Raw genomic sequence first — 19,982 nt, forward strand, 5'->3', positions numbered from 1 at the left:
ATCCTCAGCTCTTTTTCGGTGTTCTGACAGAGAAATACTGTCAGGTAAGTCGTGCATGATCAACCCAGAAACACGTGACCAAACTAGTAGAGCCAAGTCCACCCTCCTCAGGTTTCTCAGCAGAAGAACATCTGCAGCCCCCACGTCCATCATCTACCAAAAATCTAGGAAACAGAGGAACAGTAAGGGAAATACAGAACAGTGACCCGATCTAGTTGAAGATGTCCCTGCTCACTGCAGGGGGTTGGACTAGATGACCTTTAAAGGTCCTTTCCAACCCAAACCATTCTATGATTCTAAGAACAGTATGGTCCAGAACAGCAGAAGACAGAGACTGGCCAGGGTGGAAGGACAACTTTGGGCGTGGGCTGCAGGTTTAAGATCTTCAAAGCTGGGTTCAGGGCCTGGCTCCCTCAGACAAATTATTTTCCTTTCCTGTGCCTTCATCTCCTGTTAATAAAATTAAGATAAAAATATTTCTACCCTTTCCCTGCCTCATTTATGAAGACAGATGACTCTTAAGAACTGACTGACAGATACCTGTATGGGTCTAGCTGGCAATGAGGTCCTGATCTAGCTAGAGACACAGCTGCAGATTCCCAAAAAAGCAAATATTACAGTATCTAGTACTAGATTTGAAGTCCTGAACATACGTATTTCTTGATAAATAACTATAGCACTCAAATTACTAAATTATGTACAATATTTACTCGTTGCTTTGGATTTATTCACTGTCTTGTCAGCTTGTTTCAGAAATATATAATCTTTAACAACACTACACAAGGTCTCCACAAGGTAAGAAGGAAATGCTAATTGGTTTTAGCCTTTTGTGAAACAATCCACCCAAAGTTAATTAGAATAAGTTTGCTTTTTCTTCGCAGAAATAATCCATAAGAAAGACTGATAGGCAGAACAAACTGCATCTTGCACAAAGGTGGTAGGATTTAAGTGATTTTGAGCTATGCTCCCAGAACTCCGTTGCCTTCAGGCATCTATCTGGTTTTTCTCTGTGGATGGCATAATTAGGACTTGAATGAAAACCCCAGTGGTGAAGCCTGATAAGAAGTTAATCTTCTGGGCACCAAGTGGGGCAAGAGAGACGTGCCAAAAAGTCCAATTAGCAAAGGATTCTTGCCCCAGGTTGTGCCAGCACCAAATAACAGCTGCAACACCATCAGTTTAGCTGCACTTAAGTCTCACATACATTACAGGGTACGTAGCATCGTGCAAGCAAAAGGCATCACCTGCACCTTCTACCCACTGTGCTGGGGCAGAAAGGCAGATCTGCAATCTAAACTTGTAACACTCCTCCACTCGACCTTCATACTCACAGTGGGACATGTAAACCCTACAGATTCACACACCTCTCTAGGAACAGGATTCAGGTTCGGGGTTCGCAGCCATGCTGGGTACAGACACAAGCTGTTCCTTACTGCTTTCGGGGGTACCACAGAGTGCACTTGTCACTAGGATCTAACCTTGGTCTTCTTGAACCCCTGAATGAGTCCAAGCAAGTAGAAAATGGGTCAAATCCCTGTAATCTTAATTTCAGAGTGACACACCCCAAAACCTGCTGGCAGTACAGACACAAAAACATGACAGTAAGCTCACCCCCTCTACAGCCAAGTATGAGAAAAGGGTTATGTTTGATTTCCCATCACCTGTAAAGAAGAGAGGAGGAAGTTCTTGGTTGTTGGAAAAGCAGTACAAATCTGGAAAAAAAAAGAGTGTTCAGCACCTATTATTTGCAAGCCAGAGACCCTTTATTTTACGGGAGGAAAGTGCATCCCTTGTAGGCAAAGAAACACTGAGGCCCAGCATCCATGGAGCCAACAAACTTCCTTCCCCACTGAGGGAAAGCAAACCCAGTTTCTAGAGGGACACAGGACATGGAAACTGCTCCTGGGGAATCTGATTGGTATCTCCAGAGCAAGCAACAGTGGTGTGACTACAACGGAAAGAGTTAATAGACATTGAAATTGTTTTATTAAGTAGCTTTGCCAGAATTTACTTATTATTAAACCTCATTAGTCGGAGCCTGTCCTTGTACTCCATGTTCTTACCCAGTTGCTGCCTGCTGAATAGACGGAGGGATGCTGGAGAGATTATTTCTAAGCCCTTCCCCCTTCTCTCTCCCCTCCTCTTCCAGGACCACACTGACAATCCCAAGGGAAACGAGAGGAGAGACAGGGAGTGGGCAGGATCCACCGGCTCTCAGCACATTTCACTGGGAAGCCCCAGGAGTCCAGAAGAAGAGCTGCCACTCAGGACACTGTCTCCTTTGCAAAGGATCTACTAGTACAACACATTACATGAACACATACAAATATTCTTCACTTTCAGGAAAGGAGAGAAAGAGGGAAGAGGCTGTAATCTCCAGAGTGCAATACGGATTTTTCATGTAATCGATACTGCAAAATAACCCCGGGTCCGTCAGCTGGACTGTCACTCTGAGGACAGCGAGCAGTTTGCGGCATGAGGAGCACAGCTGCGGGGAAGCCAGGCACCGGGCAGCTGCCCGTGGCGCGGCGGTGAGTAACTTTGGGGAAGTTTCCTTGCAATTTTTGCAGTTCATTGACTTGGGGTCATAAATGCCTTTGAATCTTTAAATATTACAAACAGAAAAAAAAGGGGGTTGTTCCTGAAAAGGGGAAGGAAAGGAGGGCATCTTTCAATTGCTTTCCCCCCATCCCCAAGCTGATAAAATACTTTTTCTGTTTGTGCAACAAAGTTTTCTCCAAGGTGGGCAAACGTTCCCCATATCTCCTCAGCAATTTGCAGTGATGTAAGACCGGGTTGATAAGAATAGTCATCTATACAGCACTTTACCTCTTCAGGCATTTTACAAATATCCGCTAGCTAATCCTCGCAGTACCCCCGCGAGGCAGCAAAACAGGCGTGCAGTGAAAGGAATTGCAATTTGAGCATTCAAGTTAAAGCAATTAGGAACCTTGCATCGAGCTGATGGCAGGTAATTGACCACCAGAACTCTAATTATTAAGCAGCTTAGTTGCGTTAGCATGTATTTAAAGGTTTAAAGAAATAAGAAAGCAAAGCGACAACCATGGGAAAATGCAATGATCTAACGATGAGAGAGAGAGAGATTCTTAGGGAAGAGAGTGATCTGTTCACATGTGGATTTGCAGGCATCTGACCCTTCACAATAATTGTGAATGAGGCTTTAGCTCTCCTCCGTGTCGGTGTGTTGCCAGACAACCAATGAAGCTGCAAAGCAAATCGCATTCACAGGCTGCAGATCTCGGGAAGAAGCACAGAGATGACTTTTAACTTACAAATCAGGCACTCATCATTGTTGTGATTTAGGAAAGTAATCTGAAACACCTTATCACTTGCAATAACCTCTACTATGTTTTCTCCTCCTTCCTGTGTCTTTCGGCTGCCAGATAACCCTGCTCTGATGCCATTTCGGATGTCCCAGTGAGAACTCTTAGAGATGCCTATTCTCTCCGGAGGCAGCGACCAAGACTATAGTAATATTAGCTACACTTCTTGTAATTCTTTGAGCCACTTCTTCCCTGTCTCCGTTGAAACCCCTTCTGCCAAAGGGGTCCACTACCAAAGAGCCAGGAGGATTTACCATCCAGATCAAGTCTCTGCAGTCGATCTAAAGACAGAGATCATGATAAATGTTGGAGGCATCAAGTACCTGCTACCTTGGAGTACTTTAGATGAATTTCCCCTGACCAGACTGAGCAAACTTAAGTTTTGCAGCAGCTATGAAGAAATAATTCAGCTGTGTGACGATTATGATGAAGACACCCATGAGTTCTTCTTTGACAGGAACCCCAATGCTTTTGGGATGATTGTCAGCTTTCTAGCAGCAGGGAAGCTGATGCTCTTACGAGACATGTGTGCCTTGTCTTTTCAGGAGGAGCTGAGATACTGGGGCATTGAGGAATCCAATCTGGAGAACTGCTGCTTTCGAAAACTCTTTCAGAAACTGCAGGAGTTGGCCGAGGTACGCAAAGAAGAGGAGCTTCGGAGGAGCAAAGAAGCTACGTGTGTCTTGGACAACAAAACCAAATTTGGACAGTTTATGAACAGTCTCAGAGATATGGTAGAAAATCCCCAGTCGGGACTCCCAGGCAAAGTCTTTGCTTGTCTCTCCATTCTCTTTGTGGCCACCACAGCTATAAGCCTTTGTGTCAGCACAATGCCAGACTTAAGAGCTGAAGAAGACAGGGTAAGTAAGTCCTTTTTAACTGGTCTAACTACAGAATTAAAAGACAGTTGTTTATTTTGCTAGGCATAAATCGTTAAAAAGATAAAGATACAGAAAAGGCACAGGCATGAGGTTCAAATCTGTCACTGGTAATGAAATGGTCTGTAACAGAAAATGCAAGAATGGCTTAAATTACTCCTATCAAAGAGATACTCAAGAATAACATGAACAAAATATTTTACTATTGTCAGCTAAAATACAGGAAAGAGCTTCTGGGCAGGAAAGATACTGCAGCTCTCTAATGCAGCATTGTTTTTCCTTATGAAGAAGCAGTTGCTGGTCTAAGTTCTATTAACTCATTTGTACTGAGACTCTCAAATAGTGTGGAGTTTTCTCTTCAATGTGCTCTAGTTATAAACTATATCTCGTTTGGATGTATCAGCTAGATAAATATTTTCCTCTGGCTTATTTACTTTTAAATATAGCTGAATATCTTCCCTTGCGTTAACAAAGTCAAATCTTTAAAGAGGAAAAAATGGGCATTAATTTTCCCTCCAGAATACTGTTGCATTTCAATAGTTGCATAAGGATTAAAGGATGAGATACAGGAACTATTTCAGAGATATTGATACTTAAAGCAGCGCCTCCAAAAATCATAACTCCATGCTTACAGAATTCTGGTTTTGCCTACATATGTATGTATATATTGTAGGTGTAATTCCAAATACCAGCTGAACTGCTAACTACATTTAAGTCTTTTTCAAGTAAGTCATCCACATTCATTCAGGGCAAATAAATCAAACCTGATTCATACACAAAGGATCTTCTCTATAACATCGTTGTGAAGACAATAAAACAGATTAAATATAATAAAAACAGAGGAAATTAACAATTCAAAGTTATTTCAGATGTGGTAATGTCCAAATTCATCAAATAACCTTCATTAATCTTTTCCATTAATCTCTTTAACGAATCCTCCACTTTATTTGCAAACTGCCCTTCTAAAAGTGTTGAGGATATCCAAGTCAAATAAACTCCCTGCCCCAAGCACTGCTGTAAGATAAAACACTCCTCACAGTATTGTACAGTGATGAATAAAGCCAGTTTTAATTTTACAGCCCAGCATGGCATGCACGATACAAAAATCTGTATTTATTTTATTGCTCAAGCAGTAATTCAAAATGCCACAGTCATGGTGGGAATATGTCATGATATTTGATGTCTTTGAATAAAACTAAGGGCTGCACAGAAGGCTGAAATTTAAGATAATTCCCTGTTCCATTTAACCCCTTGAATATTAACTTACATTTGTATAGGAAGACTATTCCCTTTCAGTACTAAGTCTGGTGCTCTTGCAGCCTTCCACAGCTATTACTTTTGGCAGGAAAAACTGTGACGCTGTTCCAATACTTCTTTCAAGGAAGTGCTTCAAATATAGAACATACTTCTTACAGCTAGACATAAAAACATTAGAAACTCTGCTCCAGCAAGTGCTTCCTACTAACTTTGTTAATGGAAGTAGCCTGATGCATTTTACCTTAATTTCCCAACCACTGCAGAAAAAGCTTTTATAAATACTTCTCATGCAAAAGAACAAGGACAAAATGTTTCAGAGCTGAGCTAGATGGAATATGTTGTGTTTTAAAAATAATTAACCGTATGTTAGAGAGGAAAGCATGTTGAGGGTTCTAAGTGTATCTGGTAGTTGGTGTTCCTGCATTTCCTACGAAAGACAGCTGACATTACTACTTATAGATTTGCATGTATATCACTACTTTAAAAACATGCAAATTAGACTGAAACAAGCTCAAAAGTAGGAATGTTTAAAGTGCAGGGGAGACAATGAGGGATGAACTTGAGCAAAGGACCACATTTGTCCAAATAATGGGAAACAGTGCATAATTTACACTTACAGCACCAGTCTCATGTACTTTGTCACTGCGTCCCAGAAGCACAGAATCGAATATTGAAAGTCCTATTATCTGCATCATTTAAAATTATGCCAGAGAAAACATGGGGGAATGTGCAAGACAAAATACTCACGCCTTCTGGAAAAGCACAGAATATGAACCACTAGTTCTTCCATCCCTAAATCCTTAGCCTGCAACACCCAAGATTTTCTTACTGGGATCTCAAAAGAACATTTTAGCTAGAACCAGACAAATAACTCCGAGAACTTAATTGACTAATAACACCACTTTTTGGTTGTGGCTGAGTCATACCCAGGCAAACTGCAACTCTACATTGACTTGTAACTCAAAATAGTTCCCTGGCTGACCTAAGAAAGTGATTCCAAGAGGGGGCCATATTTACCAGCAGCCTCGGACAGACATGCAGAATCTGAAATTTTCTCTTTTCAGGCTGAACATAAAGATAACACAACATCTGTTTGCTCAGTGACAGAAAACAAGCAAATTCCTTCAATAAAGTTTCTGAACAACTTGTAATTCCACAGCTCCATTCAAAGTTGTCATATCCTGAAGGTTATTAATTTCTGAGTAAAAGCTTGGCAAAATCTCTATGTGCAAATGTGCTTATAAGTACTGCAAGGATCTGTTTTCCAATGTCATTAACACTGGGAATCGAATTTATCCATTCTGAAATACAAATAAAAAAGGCTTTACCTCTGCTGCATATGTACCACTCTAGGGTCCATTTTCTCATCATCACAGCCACATTAAGAGAGTGAGAACTGGCTGGACTCCAGCTCAAGGAAAAGGATCAGTGGAAAAAAAAAATAAAATAATAATAATAATACAAGGTGACTTCCACTTCACTCAGAAGCTTGGCTGATCGCACCCTGCAGGCACGTGAAATCGCTTGTCCTTTTAGCAGCTGCTAAGCTGGGTCTGTTTAGAAGGGAGAAAAGCTGCCTGAGCAGGCAGAAGAGCAACCAGGAGTCCTCCCCATCCGAGGGAAAGCCAGAGCTCCAGTCTCGGAGAGGGATGGCGAGGAGCCAAGGCAGGAGCATCCGCATCAGGGACGTCCGGTCACCCTGGCAACCAGAGGGGAGGGAAAGAGCATCTCTCTGGGCACCAGAAAAGGGAGGAGAGGGTTAGCTTAAAGATACGAATACAGCTGAAACTAAAATTAAGAGTGAGCACAAGTCTTATTAGGAGTGGTTAAGGGAACTGGGGCTGTTCAGCCTGGAGAACAGGAGGCTGAGGAGAGACCTTCTTGCTGTCTACAACTACCTGAAAGGAGGCTGGAGTATGGAGGGTATTGATCTTGTCTCCCAAATAGCAAGTGATAAGACAGGAGGAAATGGCCTTAAGTTGCATCAGGGGAGGTTTAGATTGGATAGCAGGAAAAAATTCTTCCTAGAAAGGGCTGTCAGGCATTGGAACAGGCTGCCCAGGGCAGTGGTGGAGTCACCATCCCTGGAGGGGTTTAAAAGGCATTTAGAAGAGGTTCTTAGGGACATGGGTTAGTGTCAGAGTTAGGTTATGGTTGGACTGGATGATCCTGAGGGTCTCTTCCAACCAAAATGATTCTATGAGTCTATAATTGATACCATTAACATACCCTAGAATACATCAAATGACATTTAGGAACCTTCTCATTAGAAATATAAAAGAAAAACACATATAGATGGGCAAACAATTCTGTAACTACTGTATCACATAAGCACCTGCCACGAGTCCCAACCCAGAGGGAACAGCCACAGGCCAAAAGGTCAGGAAAACTCTGGAGCAGTAAACGTGTAGCTCTAGTGATCTCAAGTTTAAGCCTGACCACAAAACTGGTACATGAAAGAACTTATCATACATGATGCTACAGAAGGAGGACTCATTAGTAACAAGTTACATTACTTGGGCATGTAACAACTGCAATGTCACATCCTCCAATAGCAATACATCCTTATCTAGAATATTTGCATCTGTTCTTCACAGAGATCAAACTGTCTTTAGTAAGGAAGCAAACAAAGTGTCACCAAAATGTAGTAATCAAGGCACATGTGCATGTAGAGAGAAAAAAAAAAAGAGGCATATTTAGTGGTGAGGAACTCTGTTTATTATTGGTCTGAACAGATACCTGAGAAAACTACAAATCTGAATCAGGGACCATCCATATAGGATAACAAAGCTGAAGTGACAAAATCTACCAGTATTTCCCCTCAAACAAAGAAACTACAATCATCCCACTATAAACACGGCAAAAGTTCCATCAAAACCCCCTGAAAGTCCCAGTCTCACATAAGAGATCAGGATCCAAGAGATGTAATTGAAGCAGTCACTGCTCAGCACGTCTAACCCAAAGGAAAAAACATCATTACACCAGAAAACCATGGAATAAAACCACCAGGGAGAGCTCAGACAGGGAGAATGCTTTGAAGCCCCCTCGGGATTTTCTTTATAGAAAGACTAGATTTTCCCTAAAATCAGCATCCTCTAGAGAAATGACTCAGCAGAAAAGATAACTCAAGGTCTTCAGGAAAACAAGCAAATTAGGGTTGGGAGAAAGAGAAGAAAAAGAAACCCCAACCATTTCCATTCCCTGTCCCTCAGCACCAGTAACAATTAAACCACTTTCTCCCAGTGTCAATGGCTCCTACCAAAGCATGTCCGTGAGTTTAGGAAAGAAGGAAATGTCTATCCTCTGTTCTCCTCTTTAGTGATCAGTGAACAGTCAGACCTTGTTACTATTAATTTTATTTGCCCTTAACTGACCTTGAAGAGCCTGCAATTGCTCTCTGTATTGTGTATAACCTAGTGAAATATAACCGACACAAGCTGCAACCAGTATTGTCAGATCTACCCACTTTATCTTGAAATGTAGAATATTTGTTTATTTAAAGCTCCCATTCCTGGGGTCATTTGATTATGTTAAAATCTAATTCCCTTTGAAAGAGTAAGTTTTTAATCCCTGGTTGCACTGAGAATCTGGAAAACATGAATGCATGAAAATAACTCAGTACCTACTATATAGAACCTTTTTTAAATTTTATTTTATTTTCATTCTACACCACTATTCTGGAAGCTCTGACTTAATGTTTTCCGATGTTCGAAGTTGCTGATGTTGTCTGTATGACACTAAAACCAGCCTGTTTGCTTGTACACTGGACAAAAACACTGAGGAACAAATTTTCTTTAAAAGTGGTGTAATTTTACTTTATGGGGAAAAAAAACCCAACAATTTATTGGTCTTAGAGTGAAGAGAAAGAAAATCAAACAAGACATTTGTTTCATCAGGGTTACAACCGCCACAGCTAAGTATGTTAATTATAAAAATTCACATTGATCTGTATCTAACCAGTTCAGTATGTGAAGATACTCTTGCAAGAGGTGTATCTTTAGTATTCAAGCTATTAAATGTGCTACAAAATATACAAACATAAAGCTCCAACCCTGCCCATAACCTGCAGATGACATTCAGTATTTCTAGTTCACTTATGAAAGTGAAACCCAAAGAAATTGGGAGGAAATTATAATCCTTATGGAGAGTGGCCCTGAGAAGTGTGTAACCCTAGTTCTGCTGCAAAGATAAAACTCTTCAGCAAAGTTTAATTTGTCCAACCATTAGACACAATCACCTTTAGTAAATGGAATATGACAGATTTTGGCAGATACTGCTGCTGGTCCATTTTTATAGCTTTTAACTAAGGGGGTCAAAATATTGATCAGAAAAGAATTTTCTAGCTGACTACCTAGGGCAAAATGATTCCTACTGAAAAATGCCTTTTTTGATGACTAGTACAGGGTACTGCTAGTGAAGTAGGGCAGTATTCCAAATATATCCGAAAATCAGGGGCATTTCACAGGAACTTCAAACTTACCTTCTAACACCAGCCTACACCACACAAAGCCCGGCCCAGAACAACTTGCTCTATTGCAAAGGGATTAATGAAATCCTGACTTCAGAAACGCTTCTAATGCTCATTTAAAAGCGTAAAACTATAAAGGCGTGTGCGTACATGGCTAGCTATAAATATATCGGTATATATATATGACTCGAAATTACTCGGAACAAAATAAAACTGGATGTGCTTTGGTTTTACTGCATCTGCTCAGTACATTTCTCTGGATTCTTATCAGAACGCTTACTGCGGACACTCAATCGCCTAAATTACCCACCCATCTCATACAATTCTGATTTCTTCAACCTGGTTTGATCAACAATGGAAGTATTGCAGCATTTTAAAGCAGGAAAATGTGCTTCACTGATGCACCAAAAATTTCCCAGTCTACTAGGTATACCTGGCACAGTAGAATCCAGCTAACTTATTCATGTTGTGGGTTGAGTTAGTTACATTAAGAACAATTAAAGAAATATATAAGAAGCTGTGAAAAAACAAATTAGAATATTCAGGCCTGGTGCTTTGATATATACATAGAACTTATAGCTTTACAGGATCTGCCCTTTCATAAGGCTTGCATATCTGTTAATTAGCATAAAAAACTTTGACCTTGACATTGCAGCATTACAGTAGGACTCTGATTTCAGAGTTCCACATAATTAGTAACTGTTTGCGAAGCACCCGCAAACAGAATTGCACATTTCAGCAATTAAATCTAATACGTACAACGTTGGTGAGGCTCACATTTCCAAAGAGGAGCATGGAGGGGGGTAAAAGTTGCTGAACCTCCATGTCTCAGCTCACCCTCGCTGCCACAGAAAGTTTTCTTTAGAAAGTCAGGACACTCCAGTGAGTAAATGGACTCTGGATGGTTTTCCAAAGCTGGCTCTGTCAGTATGAGGTCCAATGTTCAGAAAGCACAATTAGACATTATTAGTTTGCCTTATGTTCATCCAGTTTTGGCCGGCTCCCAAGAGCTGTAAGTCTCCGGGCTTTGCACGCTATCCTGGGGGAACACCCGGCTGCTCTCCCTGCTCTGCCACGGGCAAACCACCGCGATTCTGTGTGCCAGCACATGTGCTCTTCGCTGGGAACTATGCTTGCTTTTCCCTTCTGCTGCTTGCAAGTTTGTAATACTTACAACGGGAAAAAATGCTGTTCACTTTCCCTGCTTGACTCATCTCAAGGGGTTTAGCAGAGATGATAACTTTGTAAAAGCCTTCTCTGGGAAGATGGCTATTTGCCATGCTGTCTTCAGGAAATGCTATTTGAAATCAATGCATCCTCCAAATTCATACCAATAATGCAACAAGTATTAAAAATAATCACCCAAATTTGTACGTGATCTAGAAATTCCTCTTCGAATACAATGGAAATAGTTGAGGGGTCTTCAGTCTACTGCTGCAGCCTAATTCCCAGCAAATCTAATTGTTAATTTCATCGTCGCATCAGGGCTATGAACTGCATATGTTGTGTTTATTCCCACAGTACCAGCACCTCCTATTAGCACTATTATTTTCCCTTATAACAGATTCAATCTTATTTGGGACCCCACCGCACATCCTGTACTACAATAGTACAATAACAAATAATTTCTGCTCTGAAGAACTTACAGTGCAGTGAGGAAAAAAGCAGAGAAGAAACAGTAACAGTGCAAATGATCTGACCAGCAACAAAACCAGAAATTGAAAGTCATACTCCTAAATCTCAGATAAATACCTTGTCATTTTGGCTATATTGTTCTTCACAGTTACAAAATGAAGTCTGTTAAATTTCTTATTAGAAAAACAAGAAATATCTGATACTTTCACATTTTTCTCCTAACACAAACACTCTGGGGTCACCAATTGGTTTAAATCAAATTCAGGTTCTTCAGACTGATTCTCATGGTGTCTGCAGAATAAGGACCCAAGCTCAAAAGTTAATTGAAATATTCTACTTTAGTTACACTCCTGCACCAGAGGAGACAATTATGCATTGGATATAGAGATAATAATTTCCTTCTATGCTCTTTCTAATGTCCACATGAATATAATCCAAATATTAGTTTCATCTCCTCAAATGTACTAGTTGTAGCAACTGTTTTCATAAGCCCAGGCTTCTTTCCCATAAAGCAAAGTGGGTGGGAAAACATTCTGTGATCAGAATACGCAGCATTCCCTTAACTGGCTCATCATTCTGTAAATCAGGTTACAGTCCCTTTCTCAGCATGCTGCAAACCTTTTGATTTTTTTTTTTTTTTTTTTTTTTTTTGCATCAGTCTATAACCACAAATCCAAGTACTGAAGTGATCCATAACAGAGTTTTCAAGTTCTCCTTCTCCACTACCTGATTCAGCAGAGCATGGTTTAATTATTCAGCTAATCGCAGCAATGCAGTCGCAGTGATTCAGCAGGACCTGCAGCACTGCAGCGGGTCCAGGTGCACAGGGAACACAGATGGGCACAACCCTCCCTAACCCCACCATCATTTTTCAGCCAAAAGGGATTTTTTCACCCTGCAGCTGCTTGTTTTCTGCTGTGTACTGAGATAAGAACAGCGGGGAGCTGATCAGGTATCTCAGTTCCCTGCACTGAGGTTTTAGAATCATAGAATCATTCCATTTGGAAAAGATCCTCAAGATAATCGAGCCTTGGTTTGCTCCTGCCTAACCACTCTCTAGACTTGTAGCCTCACCCTGCAGACCCACAGCCTTGGATTTTTTTTCACTATTGCATTAGCTAGTTGTTTGGGTTTTTTTTATCCACCAGAATTGCCCAGGGACAAGCTGTAGACCAGGATGTACAACCTTGAGAAGGGCAAAAGGCTGGAAAACAGCACCCTGCCCATCAAATGTCAGCCTTGGGCTTAGAGAGGAAAATCCCTGCGAGTTTTGCTGCTAAATCCCCCACACAGAGGGCTGAACGTTTTTTTTTCTCTCTGAGTGGGCCAAGAGGCCAGACTGTGAGAAGAGCCATCGTGCTGGGATAAGCCTTTGCACTAAGCACTGGATGGCACGGGCAGGCAGGAGGCAGGTCCAGAGCCACAGTTCAGACCAGTCCCATCTGCTGCCACTCCAGTGGCCACTGGCCCATGGCCACAGACCAGTGTGAAGCAGAGGGAAGGATCTGAGCAGTAACCGCCTGCACATGAACATGCCAAACCAAATCTGGACCTGCCAGGATAGGTCTGGCAGATGTGAATTGTGACTTTTCAACCACCACAAAGCTAGGCACATTTCTGGTGTGAGAGATGATGTTTTAGCAGCCCAACCTTTGAGACATCAGTATGGGTGACTGAACACCAGAACAGCCTTTACTCAGAAGCAATCACTACTGCAATGAGGGTGGATCTAGCTGGGAAGAGGTTTCAGATTATCTGTCCATCGCTCATTTGTTTTATGATGATGAGCCAGCTGGTTTCCCTAAATGAATCCTGGGAATAACAGTGTTTGCACACAGTGGTTCAATCGTGACTTCTAGCCAGGTTCAAAGACTTTTATCAACTTGGTTTCATAAATAATACTAATCGGTGTTCTCCTAAGTATGCTGTATAAGCAACATATATATGAATTGCTGATGCGCATGTTGATTTCCACACTCTAAAGCTTTGAAAATATTGATCTCTGTAGCAATGACATGATTCTGAAATAATCCATCTAGCAATACTTATTAGCAAAGTATTCTACAAGCATTGGTGCAACTGTCACTATTTAACTAGAAAAGAGATTATTCAACACCAGAAATGCTTAAAATCACTGCATCATCAAGAACAGTGTTAACTTGCAGGCACAGAAAGGAGATAATGAGAAATGCTGCAGGTTTGCCTGACTTGCATCTCAGACTCAACACTATTTATAGATTAGGTAAAATCCCAAATTAGAGTCAGTCACAGCAAGGGCAGAACATTGGTACCTGAAACCCTTCCTACCAATGTACAACACAGCCCCCAGCTGCCAACAGGCCCAACTCAGCTTCAAATGCTCAGAATCCTCAAACAGTTTTATAAGAGGATCGTACCAACCTGTGTAATGTGCAAAGTAAGTTACCACTATTTTCTCTTTGCTTCAGCTTTTATGAAAAAGCAGCTTACAATCAACTAAGGGGTAAAAATCCACTGCAAAACATAGTGGGGTAAATCTTTGGCAATAGCTAATTAATTAGCAGACCAATTAATGACTCAAAATAACTTTTCCACACTATATTTTAATTATGAAGTGTCTTTGAGTACAACCAAGTGGGACACAAGTAGTCAACACTGAGCAGATCCTGAAGGCATAATAATAGTTCCTTGGTGTTCTTATCCAGTTATCTATAAATAATACATTTTTCCCTTGTCTAGAAAATGTAACAAAGTGGGTTGCATCTGAAAACCTGGCTGGATGGACAAGATAAATATTCCACAGTGGAAATTCTGATTCAGTTTCTCTGGGCATTGCTGCAATTATTGATGCATGTAAAGATATTATTTTCACTAGATGAGATTTATATCACTTGTAAGATAGGTTAGTATAGCATAACTCCAAGATCTGGTTTTGTTTATTATCCTAGATGTCATTATATCTTAACTAATGCTTCCTGGTAAACTAATAGGGCACTTTGCCAGGAAGTTTATCTTATTTATCTTGTGAGTGGCACATACCTCAAGTTAATTTCGCTTGAATTCACACTTAGTGAACACATTACTCTTCTGTAAACTCACCTGTGCAATAGAGGTCTGAGATTTTGCCATCACACATTACCCTGGAAATGCTGAATTCCTGAACCTCAGGTCATTTTGAACAACATTACTCCACAAAAGCCACAGTAACGCTTACCAGAGTCACACAATTTCTTACTAGTAGAAATATTAATATTACATTCTAAGCATCATCGCTACACAGACCAAACTTGATTAATTTTTAAAAGGTGCACAATAAAAAAAAGCTTTGTTTTTAAAATTCTTGGTCATAAACGGGATATAAATTTGACTACATATCTTACAGCTTACACACACTTTAAAACTGCAGCCTCAGTCACTTCTGTTTCGAAAAGGAAAAGGGACAATGAAAAGCATCGAGGATGGAACAACTTCACACCAGGACTAGGGCAGGTAGGATTCCCCAGGAAGGGAACAAACCGCAACAGCGGCTGTAACAGGTGTCTCCAAAATCCCAAATGGCAGGAAATGAGCAAAAAGAGAACCCAGAAAACAAGCCATTGGCTTATATAGCACAGAAGGCAATGAGGAAAAGGGAGCATGAACTGCCTGTTACCTGTGGTGGTACAGAAATCACTATTTCAAGCATCAGGTTCACCATGTATCTTTGTACATAAAAAATATTGTGTCCTTCATTGCTGAGCCAAATGCTCTTTTTCATATGCAAGATCGATACCAGGCACTCATTTTATTACATTTATATCATACATGGTAGAATTTCAGCTAGAGACAAGTTCTGTAAATCGTGATAAATTCTTTCATTGTTCAAAAGTAATTTTGCAGGATGAATAAAGTATAAAGAGTTAGATACTCCCTCATTGCTGGCTTTGTGATAACTGTTCTCCTGTCAGAGTCAATGATAGTTTAAGTCCTGAATGACGCTACAGTAGTGGAAAACGTGCCAGAGGGTTTTGCTGAAAGAGCTCACCCAAAAATATACTGTGGTCACTTATAAATAAAACCTCACCTTCCCATCATGTTAACAATCAACAACATAGTTGGAACTTTTATACGTCCTGTTAACACCATGGTGGTACTTTGGATGCAAAAATGCAGTCAGGACGAGAAAGAAATCAGTGACAAATTTTGCTAAGAGATCCAAAAAAAAAAAAAAGCTCAGAATTCTGCTCTAAAGACAAAGTAAAGAGAAAATACAAAGTAAAGAGTTTCGTGGTTTGTTTTGCTTTGGCAGTCATTGATCACTAGAATTTCCAAAATGTATTTGCTTTGTTCAGAAAGAGGGAGTATATAGGAGCCCCTGTAGCACAGCAACCCCTTCATTGTCCATTTATGGAAACAAACACAACAACAAATTCAAATGAAAACAAAACACTAACCCAAAAAACCCCACAAACATTTCATGGATCAAAATATTTGGCCCATAATTTGACAGGTCGCTGACAGTAACTAGCATCTAATGGGAATTTGGTGACAACAGGAAATCTGAAAACTACCACTGAGAGAGGAACCCGTAGTTTGGTAAGAACACAGCATTTTAAGTCAGTGCATTATTCTGCCTGCTCTTTGGATAACAGTTGTAAGCGAAACATAAAGCACTCTGAGGTGTAAAAATCATCAAAATTACTGGGAGAAATAGAAATTTGCTTTGGTACTTAATATTTCCTCTTTTTCCCCTTTTATTCCAACATTGCTGCTTTTGAACAGGGTGTTCAAAAGGATCAAGAATCTTCAGAAAGCCTGACATTAGAGATGGATATTCTATATGAACAGTGTCACATATATTCCATAATATATACAAATATTCCTATAAAACATCCACGTACAAACTCAGCCTGAAATCTATCTCCCAATGTGAAATCAATGAGCATAGTCTCATTAAATCCCAGGGTCTCATACCCTCTTGCCAGAAAGCAGCAGACAGGCAGAGGAAGAGGCTTGGGAAGTTTCTGGCAGATGTTGCATATGGATGGACTAAATCCCAGCACATCTGCAGGATGGAATGGAGTTGAAAATTTTGTTTGCTGCAGCAGAAAAAGGGACTGTGGTTTGAATCACAGGCAAACATTTCTGAAATGTCTTTTCAAAGTACATAAAAAAGACAGAGTGTTAACAGGGGAGAGCTCACAGTCCTCTACTTCCACAACTATGCTCTAAGGAAAAATAAAATGCAGAGTAACATTCCTGAAAAGTTTGATTTGAAAGATGCTCTTCTGAAAAAAAGGAACATGCATTTAGGAAGCTGACCACATAAATTGCTTTCTCTAAATATATGTATACACCCACCTTTCTATGGGGAATGCTGAAGCAACCAAGGATGCAGAGAAGAATAATACCTCCCAACCAGTCCCTATAATGCTTTACCTTGAAAAAACAGAAAGCAGGACTTATTTAGGACTTGCAGGCTGCATGCCAAGAATATATACAGAGACAAGTTTCTTTAATTTAGACTGGAGGAAGCAACACAATAAAACCAAGCAGGCAGATATTTCAGTTAATTCAGATATTTCACATGCTCATTACTGTCTATACATCATTGAAATGCGGCTGCTGTACAACTACCTGCTAGCTGGGATTTCTACATTTCTGGTACTAGTGACTCAGGCAGATAGATCTTCTCCTTCCTTATTGTTTCTGGATGCTGGTTCCCAGACTGTTCTTTTATTTAATCCTCTTTTTGTTTTGTGTCAGGGCGAGTGTTCACAGAAGTGCTATTACATCTTCGTCATAGAGACCATCTGTGTGGCTTGGTTTTCCCTGGAGTTCTGCCTCCGATTCATCCAAGCAAGGAACAAGTGTCAGTTCTTCAAAGGACCCCTAAATATCATTGACTTCTTAGCTATTTCACCCTATTACGTTTCCCTCATCTTCTCAGAGGATGACCCCAACGAGGAGGACGACAGGCCAAGCAGCAACACGTATTTGGAGAAGGTTGGTTTGGTGCTACGGGTTTTACGTGCCTTGAGGATCTTGTACGTCATGCGCCTTGCCCGACACTCCTTGGGCTTGCAGACTTTGGGCCTCACAGTTCGGAAATGCACGCGGGAGTTCGGCCTGCTTTTACTCTTCCTGTGCGTGGCCGTCACTCTGTTTTCTCCTTTGGTCTATCTCGCTGAGAACGAGTCTGGGAAGGTGCTTGAATTCACGAGCATCCCCGCATCTTACTGGTGGGCTATCATTTCAATGACCACTGTGGGGTACGGAGATATGGTACCACGGAGTGTCCCAGGCCAGATGGTGGCTCTCAGCAGCATCCTCAGTGGAATTCTCATCATGTCTTTTCCCGCGACATCAATATTCCACACTTTCTCCCATTCCTACTCAGAGCTGCGAAAAGAACATGAACGATTGCAGTCTCGGCTAAACAGAGTAAAAAATGCCAATCACTCTGGTGAAAGCGATACCTTCAACGAGACGGACAGCTTGATCCTGGAGGATCAAGCATCACCAATCAAATACATTTACACAGGGAAGTGAGCCTGGCTGTAGAACTTCCCAAGAGCAGGAATAGAAACATAGACATATGGATGTCAACATAACACACAAAGTAAAGCAACAACATAAGTTAGGACATTATTTTTCTCTGCCATCATAGGTATAATAAGCAGTCAAGCCAACACAGACAGCTCCAACACATTGTGATGGAGCTGGAGGTTTTGAGAATGTCAAAAGTCAGAGTTTATTCAATAATAAGTATTCATTCTTCTCTATGACTAATAAGAATAAACTTTGTCTCTGCCAGACATGTATCTTGCTGAATACCTAATACTGAACAAGTAACAAAGAAAACAGCTTCTGTTGGCACAAATACACTTGTTATTTTATTTGCCTTTGATTTCCCAATGTTCTTGCAATTAACATGTTGAGTCAAGCATTAGAATGGATTTTTTCAGGGCTATGCACCAATGCTGGCTATACAATGCTCATCTACCAGGCACACTGAAGAAGCCTCAATGCAAATCTGCATTCTGTATCTAAAGCCACCGATAAGCTTAAAATAAAAGCACTGTATGTGAAAGCTTTCAAAATTTGCCTGTAGCCAGATGATCAATCTATAAATAACAAATTGCACTGCTATTGTATAAAATATGTAGTGTTTGCAAGAGAATTTGCTTGAAATGCAGTTGCAGTCTGCAAACTGTAAACATTTCATACTAGACAGCAAAAGTTTTCAAACTTTTTTCATATACTTATTTTAAAAAACAAGAAATAATTAAAAAAGCTTATTGACCATATTAAAAAGAGTTGTGTTATTTATTTTACTGAATGGTGATGGTTTCTCTGAAAGATAAAATAAAAAGACAGCTCAGAAGTATCCAAATGTACAAATAGTAAAGAATGAGGTGAATGATTGCCAGAGATGCAGCATGAGTGATCTCCTAATACAAATGGAAAATGACCCTTTCGGGTGTTCAGGTATGGCCAGAAGAAAGCAACAGGACTACACAGAAGTCAACTACGCTACTTCGTGGCATAGCTAAAATAATCTCTCACAATTTGACCTTCTGGATGCGGTGACCGTGGCTGGTGAAACCTGATCCCAAGACACAAAGGGTCTGTGCACACACCTGCGTGTTTAGAGCCTGGGGCAGCTCACAGGCCCTCAGGTTCTCAGTCATCCCATTGACACCCACAGAACTTCATCACGTAGAATGCTGGGCATGTATTTAAGTACTGAATCAAGGCTTAAATAATTTTTAATCAGATTTGCAGCTTTCAGCAATGCATTTCTGAAATCCTACCAAGGTCCCTGTGACCTTGTGATGGAACAAAACCCAGCGCAGTGACCGTTCAGTTCCAGTTTGCAACAGGCACTGTTCTTGTACAGTGGGGTGCAGGTTGGAGCGCAGGGGACACTTCCAGGTATTGATTCCAGGTGTTGGAACCCATCTCCAATGTGGACAGATACACACCTTCACCTTCAGAGTTACGCAACTTCATGCAGGCGTTTGGGAATTTTGGTTTTCAATGTCCTCACTGCGCTGCACGGCTTAAGTACAGAAAAGCACAGTTGTTGGCACAATTTAGATGGTGTGACTCAAATTAATCTCTTGGATTTACCTTGCTATTGACCCTATGATTTAAACTAGAGAAACTTCAGCAGATTACAGATGGGATGTTCCAACACAACCAGAGCAAGTTGATGCTAGATGACAGGCATTTATATTTGCCACATAAAAGGTGGAATTTCTGCTGGCTTATGCACAGGTCATCTAATTTTATGTATTTATTTTTCAATTAGCATTTATTTTTGCAAGCAATTCTCTACAGTAGGGCTACCTAGATGGTGAACCAGACAAAATCCAACCCCAAGCTAGACTATGACCCAGACCTCTCCAGGGTGCTACACATGGCAATGCCACCTAC

General features: G+C 40.8%; 1 protein-coding gene across 1 annotated transcript; it reads left to right on the forward strand.

The window, feature by feature from the left end:
• The first annotated feature begins 2,053 nt into the window (after positions 1 to 2,053).
• KCNG4 (potassium voltage-gated channel modifier subfamily G member 4) lies at positions 2,054 to 18,857 on the forward strand. Its single transcript, XM_021290721.2, has 3 exons — positions 2,054 to 2,531; positions 3,405 to 4,204; positions 17,307 to 18,857. Exons 2-3 carry the CDS (start codon positions 3,455 to 3,457, stop codon positions 18,090 to 18,092), a joined length of 1,536 nt encoding a protein of 511 aa, XP_021146396.1. The 5' UTR covers positions 2,054 to 2,531; positions 3,405 to 3,454; the 3' UTR covers positions 18,093 to 18,857.
• Positions 18,858 to 19,982: the final 1,125 nt, after the last annotated feature.

Source organism: Columba livia, chromosome 13, assembly GCF_036013475.1.
Source record: "Columba livia isolate bColLiv1 breed racing homer chromosome 13, bColLiv1.pat.W.v2, whole genome shotgun sequence".
NCBI classification, from domain to species: domain Eukaryota; kingdom Metazoa; phylum Chordata; class Aves; order Columbiformes; family Columbidae; genus Columba; species Columba livia.